We start from the raw sequence: 18,702 nt of genomic DNA on the forward strand, positions 1-18,702 counted from the left end.
CATCCTTTTATATATTTGAACATGGCTATCATATCACCCCTTAACCTCCTCTTCTCCAGGCTAAACATGCCCAGCTCCCTTAGCCGTTCCTCATAAGGCATCGTTTCCAGGCCTTTGACCATTTTGGTTGCCCTCCTCTGGACACGTTCCAGTTTGTCAGTGTCCTTTTTGAACTGTGGTGCCCAGAACTGGACACAGTACTCCAGGTGAGGTCTGACCAGAGCAGAATACAGTGGCACTATTACTTCCCTTGATCTAGATGCTATACTTCTATTGATGCAGCCCAAATATGTTTTCAGGAGTGTCATTTTCAGGAGATGTAATGTGACTATCATATGTGGTGGACCTGTAAAAGAGTATTAGGAAATAATTAATAAGGGATTGAAAAAAAATGTTTAGAAGTACTTTCCCAAAACAACCAGTCCTTTTTGTTGGGGATAATTCAGATGGAAATTCACAGGTGTCAAAAAAGGTTGTTGATGTGTGCCACTACTGCGGCCCGTGTTTGGTTAGCCCCAAAATGGAAAACGAGTGAGGTACCAACTAAAGAATAATGGCAACTTAAACTGATGGAATATGTGCAGCTTGCAGACCTAACATACAGAATAAGAGAACAAGAAGAACGTATATTTGAAGTAGATTGGAAAATGTTTATTGAATATATGGGGGGGGGATGTGTATTTTTGAAAACGTGGGCTGCATTAAGATGAATTCAACAGTGTAAATAAGCTTTGATGGATGCAATAATGGAATACTGAATGGTTTAATTAATATAAAATACACAGGGATTTATGCTATGCAAAATGAACCATGGAAAGAGAAGGGAAGTCATTGATATTTTAAGGTTGTTTAAATTAATATTCTAAAATGTAAAACTGAAAAATTAATAAGAATAATGGAGAAAAATAATAATTCGGGAGCGTCAACTTGGCATTAACAAGGAACCTGTGAGTATCGTAGAACTGGGGTTTTTGTGGTGTGAACTCAGTTTGGAAGTCTTGCCCTAAGGAGGAAAGATCGGAGACATAATAGAAGTGATTATAATAATTAGAAATGAGTTTTGAAGGAGGGTAAGGATTTGCTGTATCTGATTGGACAAAGAGGAACACAAAAAAGGGAGGCGTGAGGAAGTCAAGAAAGACAGTTTTTGTAAACATGAATTTAAAAATTGGAGTTTTTATTCTCATTTTTTTTCTCTCTTTTTTTCCTTTTTTTTTTGATGTATATTGGTGATTGCCTTTGTTGTTTTGTATTGTTTTGATGTTTCTTCTTTTTCTGGAAAAATAAATAAATAATTTTTTTTAAAAAAATATGGAAGTCTTGCCCTGGAACCAGACTGAAGATATTAAGAAACTAGTGATCGGGGAGGGACAAAGAGACCTTCTGAAGTCAGCCAGAGCTGTGGATTCAAGGCTCCCCACGGCTGCCACACACCTAATGCGTGGAGCATTTTAATAAGGCGGGTATTTTGGTAGAAATGGGGAATGGTCATAGCTCATTTGCAGAGCACCTGCTTTGCGTACGCTCAATCCCTGGCATCTCTGGGTAGGTCTCAGAGAGAACCCTGCCTGGAATCCTAGCGAGCCATGGCCAGTCAGTGTGGCAACTGTATGCCGGATGGACCCAACGGCCTGGTTCGGTAGAAGGGCAACTTCCTCGGTCCCTTCTGCCTCCTCATATGAAGTGAGTGATGACGAACGCTTTCCTCAGAGTGAGCGGGTTCCTGCGCCAAGGTTCCTCTTCCCTGGGCATCCACTGGTGGCTCACGAGCTGCGATTTCCAAACGAAACCCCACCCTCTCTTGTCGCACTGGTAAGGTCTCTCCCGCATGCGGGTGTTAGGAGTCATTCTGCAAAGAAACAGAAAAGATGATTGTAACTTTAAGAACTGTTTCTGTGAGTGGTTTTCTAGGCTGATTAGGTACAGCTGGTGATGAGTATAAAAAGAGGGAGGCAAATTCCCACATGCTTTGTGCTTGTTGTTTTGTATAGCTGTAATAAAACCTTTGTTTGAGTCTTTTACACCGGTCTCGTGGTTCTGTCGTCGGGCACCAGAAGAACCCCCCCCCCAACAGGTTATGAGCACCAGTCCTGAGTGGGCAGAGACAGAGCGTGAAAAGAACCCAGAGACTGGAAGCAACTCTGCGTTTCTCAAGCAGCTGGCTGTGTGAAGGCGTCGGCAGGGAGTGTCTGTTTGAGGCGAGGAGCCGAGCAATTCTTCAAGCCACGTGTGAGTAAAGACTGAGTGGAAAGCTGAAAGCTGGGTGGAGCCATGGCTGGACTTAAGAGCTGGAGCTCAAGGGGGAGCTTCATGTTTTCCAGCAGAGAAACTGGGAGAATCCAATTATATGTCATGGAGTTTACAGATGCAGGCATTTTTAAAGAAAGAACAATGTTGGACTGTTATTGTTAATGCTCCTGTAAAAGATAAGTATGAAGAGTTAGATGAAGCAGACCAAAGACTGGAGGACAAAGCATATGCCAATTTAATTTTGAGTTTAGAGAAGTCTCAATTACCGGTATCTCATGTGCAAGACCTTGAAACAGCAAGTGAGATTTGAAAAGCACTGAGAGCGATACACATTAGAGATACTGCTGGCAGCAAAATTACTCTAATGAGAGCTCCGTACTGAGCTGGACTAAGTGAGGGTGAATGTGTTTCTAAACACCTTCAAAGAATGCGTGGTTTATTTTCACAGTTAAATGAACTTGGGGAACATTTTTCTGAGCAGAGAAAGGTTTATATTGTGCTGTCTTTACTTCCCAAGTCATGGGATAATTTAGTGATGATGCTGGAGGCAATTCCAGAAAACCAATTAACGATGCATTTCTTAACAGGGCATTTGCTTGATGAGGAGGAAAGACGCCATGAGAGGAAGGCGACAACACCTCATCGTAACCAGAAAGTGTCTAGTTTTTCTGGACTGCAATACCTGCAAGGAGTCTAAAAGTAAGCGGAGATCTTATCCTGAAAGTAATAGAATTAGCAAGAAGCCATTTGCTTTAGTACACTCAGACCTTTGTGAGCCACTTGTAGAATCTGAAGGAGGAGCAAAGTTTTTTCTGGTTCTTGTGGATGATTATAGCCGGTATACTTGGGTATACTTGTTAAAACACAAAAGTGAAACTGGTCAACTGATTAAAAATTGGGTCAACTATATAGAAAGGAAGTTTTCCTACAAAGTTACCCAATTGCAGAGTGACCATGGAGGCAAGTTCATGTCTGAAGCCCCCCAGATATGGCTGAAAAAACATGGTATTAGTCACTGTAAATCGTGTCCCTTTTCACCCGAAGAAAATTCGATTGCAGAACGCAAGATAAGGTCTTTACAAACAATGCTAGATTCTATGTTATGTGATTCTGGCTTATCCAGGAAGTTTTGAGGGGAAGCAATTCTCTGTGCTAATTACATACAGAACAGATTGTTTCATTCTACCCTAAACAATACCCCTCATTTTTTGCTTTATGGAAAAAAGCCTTTTTTGGACCTTGTTAAAACTTTTGGTTGTTGGGCTTGGGTTCACATCCCAAAAGGACAGAGAAGGAAAGGAGATCCCAAGGCAAAGAGACTTAGATTTGTTGGTAATCAAAGTTGGTCAAAAGGGTATCGTTTTGCACTAGGGCGTGGCAGAGTTGTGATATCAAAACATGCAAAGTTTTGTGAGCAAGATGGGTGGGCTCATTTACATGGAAATTCAGAAGTTTTATCTTCAGATGATACAGATAAATTTGTGAAATCTGAGGAAGAAAAGCCACAAATTAAAGAAAGTTGTGAAAGTGATAGTGATGAGGAATCAGGGGATGAGAGTCCCAGTACACAATCTCCTAAAGCTGAACCAATTTCTGCTGAGCAAGATGAATCAGAAGGGGAAGATAGTTCAGAGGGGGAGAGTGCTCAAGTTAGATCACAAAGGAGCAATAAGGGGTAGCTCCAGAAAGGTTTACTATACAAGAAGTTAAAACTGTTGATGTGAAGAAAGAACCTTGTGATTATGAGGAGGTTTTAAAGTTACAACACCAGGAAATAGTAATGTGGGAAAATGCAATGAGAGCAGAAATGAAATCTTTGGCAGAACATAATGTGTTTACTATTGAGCCATTGCCAGAAGGAAAAAAGGCAGTGGACTGTAGATGGGTGTATAAAATAAAACACTTGGCAGATGGTAGCGTTAAGTACAAAGCTAGGCAGGTAGAACGAAGCTTTACGCAAAGAAAAGGTGAAAGTTTTGATGAAACCTTTTCTCCTACTGCAAGGAGCGAACATGTACGTTTATTGCTAGCTATTGCAGCACAACGTGGGTTTAAAGTAAATCATTTTGATATTGAAACAGCTTATCTTAACACAAAACTGCACGAAGAATTTTTTATGAATCAAGCACCAGGATTTGAGGCAGGCGAACAGAATTCTGTATATAGGTTACACAAAGCAATCTATGGGCTCAAACAATCGGCTAGAAATTGGAACAAGCGTCTCGATAATGCTTTAAAAAATCTTGGCTTTAAAAGAAGCTTAGCTGATAATTGCTTGTACACTAAAGGAAAGGGTGATAAACAAGAATTATGTTTGTCTTATGTTGATGATTTGCTTTATTCTACAAAAAATGACAAGCAAGTGGACAAATTTGCAGAACAACTAATTTAAAGTAAGAGATTTGGGACCAGTGAAAAATTATCTTGGTCTAGAAATTCAAAGGACAAACGATGGAAATTTTTTGTTGAGTCAAAAAGATAAAATAATGGAATTACTTGAAAGAAACAATATGCAAAATAGAAAGGGAATAAAAACCCCAATGGAAATAGGTTTTTTCAATAATGAAGGAGAATGCACAGAACCAGTAAATCCTGAAATGTACCATTCAATAGTTGGAAGTTTATTATACATTTCATTGTGGAACAGACCAGATTTGAGTTATGCAGTTGGAATACTGAGCAGACTAGTAAGCTACCCCACAGAAAATGCCTGGAAGGGTTTAAAACGTACTTTCTGGTATTTAAAACTTACACTTGATTATTGTTTAAGATTACCATCTTCAGGGTCTACAAAATTGCAGTGTTACATTGACAGCGATTGGGCCAACCTGCCTGATAGAAAATCCATTTCTGGCATGGTGTTTCAATTTGGGGATTCCTTGATAGATTGGAGGTCCAAAAAGCAAGGAATCAAGACCACATCTTCAACAGAGGCTGAATACTGTGCTTTATCAGAGTTGTGTAATGAAATAAAATATTACGTTCAAATCCTCAATTATTTAATATACAATGTGATTATCCAGTTCAAATATGGAAAGACAATCAAGCTGTAATAACTTTGTCTGGGTCTGAGCAGTTCAAAAGTAAATCAAAACATTTGGAGATTAAAGATCAGAATGTAAGTGAAAATGTTAAACAAAACCTGATAATGCTGAAATACTGTGAGAGCATGTAAAATGTGGCTGATATATTTATGAAAGCACTAACTTTTGAGAAACATGCACAGCTAGTGACAAAATTAGGAATTGTTGTGCATGATGTATAAATATGTTTTGTATATGTTTAAAGTACTGTTTTGTTTCTGTTTCTGTTTGAATGAGAGGGGGTGTTAGGAGTCACACAGAAAAAATGACTGTAACTTTAAGAACTGTTTCTGTGAGCGGTTTTCTAGGCTGATTAGGTACAGCTGGTGATGAGTATAAAAAGAGGAGAAATTGCAGTTTGAATTTGCCTGCAGAGAGATAACACCAACATGATTTGTGTTTGTTGTTTTGTATAGCTGTAATAAAACCTTTGTTTGAGTGTTTTACACCAGTCTCATGGTTCTGTCGTCTGCCACCAGAAGAAAACCCCCCTCTAACTGTGGGTTCTCTTATGTCCGAGAAGGTCTGACTTGTAGCTGGAGCTCTTCCCGCAGACAGAGCGCTTCTACGGCTTCCCCCCCGTGTGGACCCTCTGGCGCTGGACGAGCTGGGAATTGCAGCGGAAGCTCTTCCCGTAGGAGGGACACTCTTAGGGCTTCTCCTTGGAGTGTTTCTTGCCGTGCGCGACGAGGCGCGAGTTGCACATGTAGCTTTTCCCGCAGGCTGAGCACTTGTAGGGCTTCTCCCCCGTGTGGGTTCTCTCGTGGATGGTGAGGGCGGACTTCTGCCGGAAGCCTTTCCCACAGGCTGAGCACTTGTAGGGCTTCTCGCCTGTGTGGGTCATCACGTGCATGACCAGGCTCCAATTGCGGCTGAAGCTCTTCCCGCATGTGGCACAGCTATAGGGCTTCTCCCCGGTGTGCTTCCTCTCGTGGATGATCAGGTGCGACGGGCCGTCAAAGTTCTTCCCGCAGTAAGAGCACCGGTGCAGTTTCGTGGCCTCTTGGGTCCACGGGTGCTGCAGGAGGTGGACGGTGCAAGAGATGGACTTGCTCAGCCTGTTCTTGGGGCGGTTCCTCTGCTTCTTTCTTGGTCTCGGCTGATGCTCGGAAGTCTCTTCCCGCTCCTCGCCCCAGGAAGGTGTATTATCCGCTGTTCTCCTTTGGAAGCAGCTCTGCAAAGTCGCCACTTCCATGGCTCTCTCAAGTGGGGGGTTTCCCTCTTGGCGTTCATCTACCTGCCAGCAATCTGTTAAGAAGTGGGGGGGGGGAGGAACCGTAGAATGAGCAAGTTGCCAAAACCCCCAAATTATGATGGATGTCAAAATAGGCTTAATGCTTAATGGCTCCGTAATGTCAAGCCAGGCTTCGAACGAGTGAAAAATCCAGTAGTACAGATGTTAAAAATATAAACCTCTATAATCAAAATACGCAATAGAACAAATTAAAGCAGAAGTAATCCTTACCGACCTCTGCCCAAAATTTGTTCAAGATTCCCTCCCTTTCTCATGCTGCCCTGTGCCATTTCCCACCTTCTTCCATAGGTCCCCTAAGCCTCTATGACATTTGGGGGTCCTTGGAAGGGGGTTGCTGGGCTGAAAAGGGAACTCAGAAGCAGCAAAAACCGCCTGGCAGTGGACCCCCTGATGCTGTCTGTGAACTCTCCAGCCAGCACCTTTGGTGATCTGTACCTGGGCCGTTGCAAGCTTTGAAGAAAGCTCCTTTTTTGCTCTCACCTAAGAGCCTCTATTGTAGCGTTTCAATTTGAGTTGGGACACTCACTGAGCTACGACCCACTTCCCGCAGGCACACTCCCTGCTCCCCAAAATTGTGGCCACCATTGCATATTCCTTTCCATAGTGTCTGGCTTAGCTTAGCTTTTGTCTTTACAGTGGTACCTCGGGTTACAGACGCTTCAGGTTACAGACTCCACTAACCCAGAAATAGTACCTCAGGTTAAGAACTTTGCTTCAGGATGAGAACAGAAATCGTGCTCCGGCGGCGCGGCAGCAGCAGGAGGCCCCATTAGCTAAAGTGGTGCTTCAGGTTAAGAACAGTTTCAGGTTAAGAACAGACCTCCGGAATGAATTAAGTACGTAACCAGAGGTACCACTGTATTATGTATTTTGCGTTTTGATCTTCAGAGGAAGGGCGCTATACAAGTTTTATAAAATAAATAAATATTGCATGTGAAAATGCCAGAGTTTTAGCTATGCACATCCAAAAGCCGGTTTACTTGCGTCTAACTGATGCGCGACTATGCATGCGTACATGGTGGTGACCTAGAAATGGTCGGGAAAAGAGGCGAGGTAGGGGCATAATGCGGAAGAGTGAGCTTATGCACACTCCACCATCGCAGACAGTGACCCAGAATCCCAGAATCCCAGCCCTGTGCAAATCGGGAATGGCCTGCCTTGTACGGGGGGGGGGGGGGGACATTTTCTTGTGTCCAACCTGAATCACCTTACAGATGCACAGAGAGCAGAGCTAAAGAGCCAAATCTAGAATACAATTTCATGGAAAAACTCACAACAGATTGGGATAGGGAGAATTAGTGTCTTTTTACCCAAAGGGGCCTTGTTTTCATAATTCTGCAGGGCTTCCCTGGGCTCAAGTCTTCGGCCTGGATCCAGCAAGGAACGTTCTCCTTTGGGAGTGCACACTGCCCCCTCTTCAATGGCCCCCAGTCCCTGAAAGAGAGTAACACTTTCCATTCAACCTTGTCAGGACACCTGCATTCTGCACCAAATCCCAAGGGCAGCCCCACGCAGAAAGCATCCTCCGGAAAAACAATCTCTCAAAGGACCTGTTGATGGCATTTTACCACTGTACTGTGGAGAGTGTATTAACTTATGGTCTGTGTGTGTGGTTTGGGAGTTGCACGGTCAGGGGAAAAACAATGCTGTCCAGGGTTGTAAAGACTGTGGAGAGAATAATTGGGCGCACTCTTCCCACCTTGGATCAAATCTATGCTTCCAGGTGCCACAAGAAAGCTGCAGAGATAGTGCAGGATAGTGCACACCCCGGAAATGATCTCTTTCAGCTTCTGCCTTCTGGAAGAAGGTACAGGGTTATAAAGACTAGGACTAGCCGCCTGGGAAACAGTTTCTATCCAAATGCGATTTTGGTTTTAAACACAGTGTGAGGTAGTCTCTGTGGGAGTATATTCTATTTAAATTTGGGGCATCAAAGTTTTTAGGGGTTAACCAGGCTGGGATAGCAGGCTTGTTGGTTTTTGAATGTCTGATGTAGATTTTTTCAATTTCGTTGTTCTGTATGGGACAATGACAATAAAGATTATCGTATAGTAATCAAGCCTCGAGGATACCAATGCATGAACAAATGCGACCAGGCTTGTGAAATGCGGCCCAGTATTTCTATGGATTATCAGTTGTTTTTATAGGCAGTTTGTACTTTATCTCATGTATTGCAGACCATTTTACCGCTCCTGGTAGTTTCTTAAAAAGTTAAATAAAGATACAAATTTGAATACAGTGGTGCCCCGCAAGACGAATGCCTCGCAAGACGAAAAACCCGCTGGACGAAAGGGTTTTCCGTTTTGGAGGCGCTTCGCAAAACGAATTTCCCTATGCAAGTTTTTCCGACTTTTTCCCCCTTCCCCCCCCCTTTTTCTAAGCTGCTAAGCCGCTTATCCACTAAGCTGATAAGCCGCTAAAAGCCGCTAATAGCGCTAATCCGCTAAGCCGTCAATGGGTTTCCTTCACAAGACGAAAAAACCGCTAGACGAAGAGAATCGCGGAACGGATTCTTTTCGTCTTGCGAGGCACCACTGTACTGGTTTGCAAGCTAATGGCCACTTCTTTAACCCCTTTGTCGACTCTGGACCCCCAAATGCTTCTCTCACCTGCCCTCCCGCCTTCTCCGCCTCCTGGTGCCTCAGGAGGAACTCCTCTGCCAGGGCCAGGGCCTGGACGCAGCCCTCTGAGCCTCGTTCCTTCACCCAGCTCCCCATTTCCGAGGGCAGGACAGCCAGGAACTGCTCTAGGATCACCAGGTCCAGGATCTGCTCCTTGGTGTGCTTCTCTGGCCTCAGCCACTGATGGCAAAGCTCCCTCAGGAGCCCGTAGACCTCGCGAGGGCCCTGGGTGTCCTGGTAGCAGAGCTGCCTGAAGAGCTGGCGATGAGCCTCAGAGCTGCTGACGTCCTCCATCTTGATTTCCTTCGCTTGCCTGATGTTTCCCTGGCTGGTCTTGCTGTCTCCTGCTCCAGCCCACTTGCTGGGATTGGCTGCTCCCTCAAAGGAGGACCCAGAAGGCTTTGCCTCGCCCCATACCCCATCCCCTAGGAGCTGTGGGCTTCCTTCTCCCCCAGAGTGTGGGGCCTGCACAGTCCGGAGGAATTCCTGCCACTGGGCTTCCCATTGCCGGGACGACAGCTCCTCTTCCGACTCCTCTTTGATATGTTGTGGGTCCGTCTGGCTCGGATGCAGTCCCTCTGTGCCCCCAAGACAGACAGTCCCTTCCGGTGCCATCTCTGGCGCCAGCCTTGCCAATTCCGCCTGCTCCGTTTTAATTCCTGTCTCCGCACCGGCCTCTGGTGCCAACTGGAGCTGGAGACCCAGAGAGGCTGCTGGGATTTCTGCTCTCTGCTCTGCAGCCATTTTCACTCACAGGGAGATGTCCCTCAGTTGTCTTCTGTGTAAGGGACAAAACGTTTCCCCTGTTAATTTGTGGGTCAGCACAAGAATGAGGTTCCTGGGAACATGTGACGGAGTGTTGCCTCTCGATCAGCGGCAAGTCTCTGGCCAAAGAAGGGTCACATGGAAGCAGAAATCTTTCCCCCACTTCTGGCAAAAGCTTCTTTACACTGAAAGAAATGGGAATCGAAACAGACAAAAGTGAGGCAACTGATGGAACAGGGTGCTCTGGAGGCCCCATTTGCACTAAACATTTAAAGTGGGATGAAACCGCTTTAAAGAGACACCATTTCCCCAAATTATACTGGGAGTTGTAGTTTGTCAAGGGGGCTGGGTGTTGCTAGGAAGCCCCTATTCACACAGCTACAATTCCCAGTGTGGCTTAAGAAGCAATCCTTCATCCCAGGGAACTCTGGGAGTTCTGCGGGGGGGGGGGGGGAGGAAGATTCCAGGCGGTGACTGACATTGGTTCTCCAAGGTTCCAGGCAAAGGTGTTTCCCCCAAAACCAAGGATTGAAGTGTGACATTCTGCATGCAGGTGCTCTACCACTGATCTGTAGCCCCTTTCCTTAGAGATTAAGTAAGATTCTCGTCCTCATGGTTCTGTGAAGAGCTATTTAAATAATTAAGAAGTGTCATTATCCCAAATTGGTCTCCCTGCTGCTCGATCGTTGGCTCTCCATGGCTTTCAGGCAGGGAACAGTCACAGCCTGAGCTGGAGATCCCAGGGGACCTTCTCCACGCAGAGCAGCTGCTCTGCCGCCAAGCCAAATCCCTTCCCTTAATCAACCATTAAGATTTCTTTTGCATATGAGCTACCGGGGGGATGAGAATGCTGCTGTGTACCCACAGGTAAGTGGGCGCTTGGGACTGTCACACCAACAGGCAAGTAGCTCTCCAGGATTTCATATAGGGCCCGCTCCCAGCCCTTACCTGGAGATATCCAAGATTGAACTCAAGAAGTTCCGCGTGCACTCCTTCCCTGAGTGGTGATCCCTCACCTAATAATAATAATAATAATAATAATAATAAATTTTACTTATACCCCACCCTCCCCAGCCAAGACGGGGCTCAGGGCGGCTAACAACCAATAATAAAACAAGTCGATTGAAATACAACTTAAAAACAAAATTAAAATACAACATTAAAACATTAAAATGCAGCCTCATCACAGGAGAAAGGAAAAAAGAAAGAAAGCAGGGGAGGGAGTCAAATTGATTCCAAGCCAAAGGCCAGGCGGAACAACTCTGTCTTACAGTCCCTGCGGAAAGAAATCAGATCCCGCACGGCCCTGGTCTCATGAGACAGAGCGTTCCACCGGGCTGGAGCCAGTGCTGAAAAGGCCCTGGCTCTGGTTGAGGCTAATCTGACTTCCTTAGGGCCCGGGACCTCTAGGGTGTTGCTATTTATGGACCCTCAAAGAAAGACCCCGGTCCTCATGAACGAAGAGCCCTTTGAACTGGAGACAAGGAAGCTGCCTCTCCCCGAATCAGACCAATGCTAGAAAATGAAGGGGATTTGCGGGGTTCATGGGCAGCGGCTCCTCTCCCCTCCTGCAGACTCCCCATCCAATATGAAACCACAGCGGACCCTGCTGAGCTTTGCAAATGTATTTTGAGGTTTTATTGCTCCCTGCAGCAGAAGTTGGGTTGCTTCTCCCTCTTGCACTGGGTCCTTCCATTTCCCAGCCGCCTTCCCCCACCCTCCTGCTCGGCCTGGCCGTGGCCTCCCAAGGAAGACCATGCCTGTCACCCCAGCTCCCACCTTTCTAACTCACAGGGATGGGTCTCCCATTCTTCCCCCCCCCACTGGGGAACACAAAAGAGGACGGACAGGAAGGTGCCCTGCCCAGGGATGTCCCCCATGCGGCCCTCACTTCCTCCTTTCTCTCTAGGAATTCATGCTCTGTGGCTTTAACCGTTAAAGGGCCAAACTGGGGTAGGAGTAGCTCTTTCCTCGCTTTCCCCCAGTTCAGTGCCATGCCCTCCAACATTTCTCCCATGAAAATAGGGACGTCCTAATGAATGGGTAGGCAAACTAAGGCCCGGGGGCCGGATCTGGCCCAATCAGCTTCTAAATTTGGCCCTGCGTGTTTTCACATGAGTAGAATGTGTCCTTTTATTTAAAATGCATCTCTGGGTTATTTGTGGGGCATAGGAATTCGTTCATTTCCCCCCCAAAAAAATATAGTCCGGCCCCCACAAGGTCTGAGGGACAGTGGACCGGCCCCCTGCTGAAAAAGTTAGCTGACCCCTGTCCTAAGGAAAAGAGATCAAATCAGGCTGACTTCTGTAAATCTGGGACTGGAAAATAGGGACACTTGGAGGGTCTGCAAGACAAGCAGGATATCCCCAATCCCAGAGCACCCTTGGGTGGTGCAGTGGTTAGTGTGCAGGACTTAGGCCCTGGGGGAACCGGGTTCAAATTCCCACTCAGTCACAATGACGCTCCCTGGGTGACCTTGGGGGGAATAAAGCCACTGTAGCTCTCTCTGCCTCACCTACATCACAGGGTTGTGAGCCCCACATGGGGCGAACCCCACATAGAAGGAACCCCCGAGGGCCATCTAGACCAGCCCCTGCAATGCAGGAATCTCAACTACAGCTTCCATGACAAATGAGCTGGGATAGCTCAGTTGGTAGAGCACGGTTGTGGGTTCGAGCCCCAGCTTGGGCGAAAGATTCCTGCATCGCAGCGGGTTGGACTAGATGACCCCGGGCCCGTCTGCAATTCTAGGATTGAACTGGGACCTTCTGCAATACAAAGCAGGTGCTCTCCCACTGCACCATCTTGCAGGTGGGACAGCCAGGTATTAGCTCAGTCAGTAGGGCAAGAGAATCTCAGGTCCGTGGGTTCGAGCCCCAGCTTGGGCAAAAGATTCCTGCAATGCAGGGGGCTCGAACAGATTTCCTCGGTGATGGATTCTCTTTCATTAGAGGTTTTTAAGCAGAGGCTCATACAGAGCTTGTAGGGCAGCAGCTGAAGAAGGAGCAAAAAGGGTTTTCTTGTGTGTGTGTTTCTTTGTGGCTGATTAGCTGCTCTCCCTGTGCAAAGGTCAGAGGGGGCAGGGTTTGATCCATCTTTTAGATTTAGGGGAGCTAGTCTCAAACGTTTGTTGGGGGAGACCTAGGTTTTTTTTGGGGGGGGGAGTTGTTTGTCCTAAATTCACGCTTTTTATGATGGAGGACCGCTGTAGCCACCCCCAACGACACGTTCTCAAGATGGAGGGTGAGGGAACAGCTGCAGTCGCCTGCGGTTCCTGCGCAATGTTTGCCATCTTGCCAAAGGTTGCAGGCAGCTTTACCTGCAGCAATTGCATGTTGATTGCCCTCTTAGAAGACAAAGTCCAGCAACTGGAGGAACGTGTAGCTATGCTCCAAAGAATTAGAGAGCTGGAGCTCTTCTTGGAAGCAACAGAGCACACCGTCTCCACCATGGAGGAGACAGGGGACTCCCCTGAGAAGGAGGCTAGTTCACCAACACAGGAGCCAGATATATGGAGAAACGTGACTCAAAGAAGTAGGAGGCTCAGGGTTCGCTCTGATTGTTTAGAAATACACAATCGCTTTGAGGTCCTCTCCCCTAGCATGGAAGACGAAGAGCAGACTCCATTTGAGGATCTCTCCCTCATTACAGTCGATCAGGTATACGAAGACAATCAGCAAAGTCAGTCCTCAGGGAATGTGCAGGCGACCTTGGAACGGACAGACCACGGAAGAACCCCGACCAAACCTAAGAGGAGGCGTGTAGTGGTGATAGGGAATTCCCAACTGAGGAGAACAGAAACAGTGATCTGTGGGCCTGACAAGATGTCTCGGGAAGTGTGCTGTCTCCCCGGGGCTAAGATCCAAGATGTAATTGAACGACTGCAAGGAATCATAAAACCCACTGACAAATACCCCTTCCTCTTGGTTCATGTGGGAACCAATGACACTGCAAGCAATAGCCTCCAGAAGATCAACAGAGACTACGAGGCTCTGGGCAGGAAATTGAAGCACTGCACAAATTGTCATCTCATCTGTCCTCCCAGTTGAACGACGTGGCCCAGGGAGAGAGGGAAAAATAGTGGAAGTGAACAGCTGGCTTCGCAAATGGTGTAAACAGGAACGGTTTGGATTCTTAGATCATGGACTGCAGTTTCTTGAAGATGGACTTCTGGCAAGTGATGGGCTGCACCTCACAACGGTTGGGAGGAATGTTTTTGCCAAAAATCTCAGAAACCTCATCAGGAGGGCTTTAAACTGACTAATGTGGGGGGAGGGGAGACAGTGCTCCTGAAGGTAGGAGTCTATCAACTGATGAAGATGATCATCTAAATGTCATAGACCAAATGGAGCAAACAGCACGCAGACCTAGTGGTGGGAGGAAAAAATCCTTAAATAAGAGACACGGGGGAATGATTAATGGACTTCAATGTCTGTACACTAATGCACAAAGCATGGGAAATAAACAAGATGAGCTTGAGCTCTTGGTACAGCAAACTAAATATGACATAATAGGCATCACTGAAACCTGGTGGGATAAGTCCCACGATTGGAATGTAATAATGGAGGGATACAATCTATTTCAGAGAAACAGACCAGACAAGAAAGGAGAAGGAGTGGCGTTATATGTCAAGGATGTGTATACCTGTGAAGAGATCCAAGATTTAGAACCTCAAAGCCAAAATGAGAGCATTTGGGTCAAAATTAAGGGAGAGAAGAATAACAGTGACCTCATTGTGGGAGTTTACTATAGATCCCCAAGCCAAACGGAGGACATAGATGATGCCTTCCTGGAACAGATGGCTAAGCATGCAAAAGGAAGGGAGATAGTAGTAACGGGGGACTTCAATTACCCGGATATTTGTTGGATGTCAAACTCAGCCAAGAGCATAAGGTCAAACAGATTCCTCACTGGCCTTGCAGACAACTTCATTGTCCAGAAAGTGGAAGAAGCAACAAGAGGAACAGCCATTTTAGATCTGGTCCTAACCAATGTTGATGACCTGGTTAGTGGGGTAGAAGTGGAAGGATCATTAGGCGTGAGTGATCATGCTCTTCTGAAGTTTACTATACAGCGGAAAGGAGCAGCCAAGCACACTAGGACTCAATTTCTTGACTTTAAGAAAGCCGACTTCATAAAACTTAGGGAAGTGCTGGTTGAGATCCCATGGACAGTAATACTAAAAGGAAAGGGAGTTCATGATGGCTGGGAGTTTGTTAAGAGGGAGATAGTAAAAGCACAACTTCAGGCAATACCAATGAGACGGAAACATGGAAGGTGCCTAAAGAAGCCAGGGTGGCTATCTAAAGAACTTTTAACTGAGTTAAGATTAAAAAAGGATGTGTACAAAAAATGGAAAAGGGGGGAAACCACCAAAGAGGAATTCAAACAAATAGCCAGCACGTGTAGACACAAAGTCAGAAAAGCTAAAGCACAGAATGAACTCAGGCTTGCTAGAGAGCTTAAAAGCAACAAAAAAGCTTTTATGGGTATGTTCGTAGCAAAAGGAAGAACAAAGAAACAGTGGGGTCACTCAGAGGAGAAGATGGTGAAATGCAAACAGGGGACACAGAAAGAAAGGGCTGAACTCCTCAATGCCTTCTTTGCCTCAGTCTTCTCCGATAAAGAAAACAATGCCCGACCTGAAGAATTTGGAGCAAATGATTCAGCAGAGGAAACACAGCCCAGAATAACTAAGGAGATAGTACAAGAATACTTGGCTAGTCTAGATGTATTCAAGTCTCCAGGGCCAGATGAACGGCATCCAAGAGTATAAAAAGAACTGGCAGATGTGATCTCAGAACCACTGGCAGTCATCTTTGAGAATTCCTGGAGAACAGGCGAAGTCCCAGCAGACTGGAGGAGGGCAAATGTTGTCCCTATTTTCAAAAGGAGGAAAGGAGAGGACCCAAATAATTACCGCCCAGTCAGTCTGACATCAATACCAGGGAAGATTCTGGAGCAGATCATTAAGCAAACAGTCTGTGAGCACCTAGAAAGGAATACTGTGATCACCAATAGTCAGCATGGGTTTCTAAAAAATAAGTCATGTCAGACTAACCTGATCTCGTTTTTTGGTAGATGAAGGGAATGCAATGGATGTAGCCTACCTTGATTTCAGCAAGGCATTTGACAAGGTGCCCCATGATATTCTTGTAAAGAAGCTAGTAAAATGCGGTCTTGACTATGCTACCACTCAGTGGATTTGTAACTGGCTGACTGACCAAACCCAAAGGGTGCTCATCAATGGTTCCTCTTCATCCTGGAGAAGAGTGACTAGTGGGGTGCCACAGGGTTCTGTCTTGGGCCCGGTCTTATTCAACATCTTTATCAACGACTTGGATGATGGACTCAAGGGCATCCTGATCAAATTTGCAGATGACACCAAACTGGGAGGGGTGGCCAACACCCCAGAGGACAGGATCACACATCAAAACGACCTTGACAGATTAGAGAACTGGGCCAAAACAAACAAGATGAATTTTAACAGGGAGAAATGTAAAGTATTGCACTTGGGCAAAAAAAATGAGAGGCACAGATACATGATGGGTGACACCTGGCTTGAGAGCAGTACATGTGAAAAGGATCTAGGAGTCTTGGTTGACCCCAAACTTGACATGAGCCAACAGTGTGACGCGGCAGCTAAAAAAGCCAATGCAATTCTGGGCTGCATCAATAGGAGTATAGCATCTAGATCAAGGGAAGTAATAGTGCCACTGTATTCTGCTCTGGTCAGACCTCACCTGGAGTACCCGTGTCCAGTTCTGGGCACCACAGTTCAAGAAGGACACTGACAAACTGGAACGTGTCCAGAGGAGGGCAACCAAAATGGTCAAAGGCCTGGAAACGATGGCTTATGAGGAACGGCTAAGGGAGCTAGGCATGTTTAGCCTGGAGAAGAGGAGGTTAAGGGGTGATATGATAGCCATGTTCAAATATATAAGAGGATGTCACATAGAGGAGGGAGAAAGGTTGTTTTCTGCTGCTCCAGAGAAGCAGACACGGAGCAATGGTTCCAAACTACAAGAAAGAAGATTCCACCTAAACATTAGGAATAACTTCCTGACAGTGAGAGTCTTTAAGCAGAGGCTTGACAACCATATGTCAGGAGTGCTCTGATGGTGTTTCCTGCTTGGCAGGGGGTTGGACTCGATGGCCCTTGTGGTCTCTTCCAACTCTAGGATTCTAAGTATAGAATGGGAGAGTCGGAAGAGACCCCGAGGGTCATCTAGTCCAACCCCTGCAATGCAGGGATATTTTGCCCAAGCTGGGGCTCAAACCCACAACCCTGGATTAAGTCTGTTGCTCTACCGACTAAGCTATCCCAGCCCATTTATCATGGATGCTTTTTAAAAAATATATAAATAAATTTTATTAGTATTTTCCACACAACAACACAAAAAATATCAAAAAATAACAAGACACAAGACACAAAAACCAACATTCGAAAACTAAAGAAAGAAACAACAATTAAAAAAACAAAAACAAATCCATATCTTACAAGTTAATACTATAAACACTAAAACAACAAAAAGACATTGACTTCCATCAGTCCCACAGCACCTCTCTTATATCTTATTGTGTCTTCCTGTTTTCCTTTTTATCTCTATCCTAACATCTAGATATCAATCCCTCTATCTTATCCTTTCACTTCACAAGGTTATTCCAGATTCAGCCAGATTTCTGTTCTCAAACCTTGACTTTTGAGGTATTTATTGAAACACTCCCATTCTTCTTTCACTTCACTTTTTGGTTTTTGTCTTATTATGTCTGTCACTTTGGCTGATTCTAAGTATTCTGAAAGCTTACAATAACCACTCTCCTCTAGTGAAGTGTAGAATGGGAGAGTCGGAAGGGAGCCCCGAGGGTCATCTAGTCCAACCCCTGCAATGCAATGCAGGAATACTTCACCCAAGGTGGGGCTCGGTAGCGTAGCGTGGGGGGTGCAGGGGGGGCCGGCCGCACCGGGCGCAACATCGGGGGGGCGCGCTCACCGCCTCCGGAGTTGCCAAAGAGCCTCGGGCGCAGGCTGTCGCAGAGCCCCATGTCTCGTGGAACCGACGAGCTGTGCGCGCGTCTGGGCTGAAGGCGTCCGGCAGGCAGAGGCTCTCAGCGCTCGCCGCGGTCCCCGCGCATCAAGGCCGAGGAGGTTGCGTCAGGCAGCCCCTCCTCACAGCCCCGCCGCCGCTGCTGCAGCTGCTGGGCCATGTTGCATTTTCCCCGCCTCTCTGCCCTCCTCCTCCTCCGGGCAAGCAGCGTCGTTTGGGCGGCAGTGCCAGCGGCAACTCGCCTCAAATCACCTGACACGGACCCGCCGCCACCGCCGCCGTGGCTACCTTACCGTAAATACCCCAGCCCAGGCAGGCAGCAGCAAGAAGAAGCTGGCAGCGGCGGCAGGTTAGGGGCGCAAATTACTCGCCTTGCCCCGGGTTAGGGGGCGCAAATTACTTGCCTTGCCCCGGGTTAGGGGTCGCAAATTACTTGCCTTGCCCCGGGTTTGGGGGAGCAAATTACTTGCCTTGCCCCGGGTTAGTGGGTGCAAATTACTTGCCTTGCCCCGGGTTAGGGGGCGCAAATTACTTGCCTTGCCCCGGTTTAGGGGGCGCAAATTACTTGCCTTGCCCCGGTTTAGGGGGCGCAAATTACTTGCCTTGCCCCGGGTTAGGGGGCGCAAATTACTTGCCTTGCCCCGGGTTAGGGGGCGCAAATTACTTGCCTTGCCCCGGGT

General features: G+C 46.5%; 1 protein-coding gene and 1 long non-coding RNA gene across 8 annotated transcripts; one reads left to right on the forward strand and one right to left on the reverse strand.

Annotated features, from left to right (window-relative positions):
* Nucleotides 1–1,318: 1,318 nt before the first annotated feature.
* LOC309336910 (uncharacterized protein) lies at nucleotides 1,319–11,967 on the reverse strand. Of its 7 annotated transcripts, none has more exons than XR_014154079.1 (5): nucleotides 11,754–11,967; nucleotides 9,198–10,159; nucleotides 7,899–8,022; nucleotides 5,762–6,581; nucleotides 1,319–1,849 (listed from the first exon to the last, which is right to left on the reverse strand). XR_014154079.1 is itself a non-coding variant. In XM_081853411.1 (4 exons), the coding sequence occupies exons 2-4, from the start codon at nucleotides 9,951–9,953 to the stop codon at nucleotides 5,983–5,985; spliced, it is 1,479 nt and encodes a 492-aa protein (XP_081709537.1). In that variant the 5' UTR covers nucleotides 9,954–10,159; nucleotides 11,767–11,967; the 3' UTR covers nucleotides 4,851–5,982. The 7 variants fall into 7 exon arrangements, 4 of the variants coding, with proteins under 4 accessions (XP_081709537.1, XP_081709536.1, XP_081709539.1 ...); XR_014154080.1 differs by having other exon boundaries at nucleotides 5,003–6,581; XR_014154081.1 differs by lacking the exon at nucleotides 1,319–1,849 and adding an exon at nucleotides 1,985–2,003.
* LOC309337521 lies at nucleotides 2,012–5,245 on the forward strand. Its single transcript, XR_014154386.1, has 2 exons — nucleotides 2,012–2,229; nucleotides 2,838–5,245. It is a non-coding gene; the product is annotated as an uncharacterized lncRNA (long non-coding RNA).
* Nucleotides 11,968–18,702: the final 6,735 nt, after the last annotated feature.

This window comes from Podarcis erhardii (assembly GCF_964252035.2).
Source record: "Podarcis erhardii genome assembly, chromosome: 2".
Lineage (NCBI taxonomy): Eukaryota > Metazoa > Chordata > Lepidosauria > Squamata > Lacertidae > Podarcis > Podarcis erhardii.

Bases quoted from the DNA above. Each gene is read 5' to 3' on its own strand.
- LOC309336910 (XM_081853411.1), bottom strand. From the start codon at position 9,953: ATGGCTGCAGAGCAGAGAGCAGAAATCCCAGCAGCCTCTCTGGGTCTC. The intron at 8,023-9,197 runs GTGAGAGAAGCA...ACTCTCTTTCAG, and splicing joins CGGAGAAGGCGGGAGGGCAG to GGACTGGGGGCCATTGAAGA. The intron at 6,582-7,898 runs GTAAAAAGACAC...ACTTCTTAACAG, and splicing joins TGAAAACAAGGCCCCTTTGG to ATTGCTGGCAGGTAGATGAA.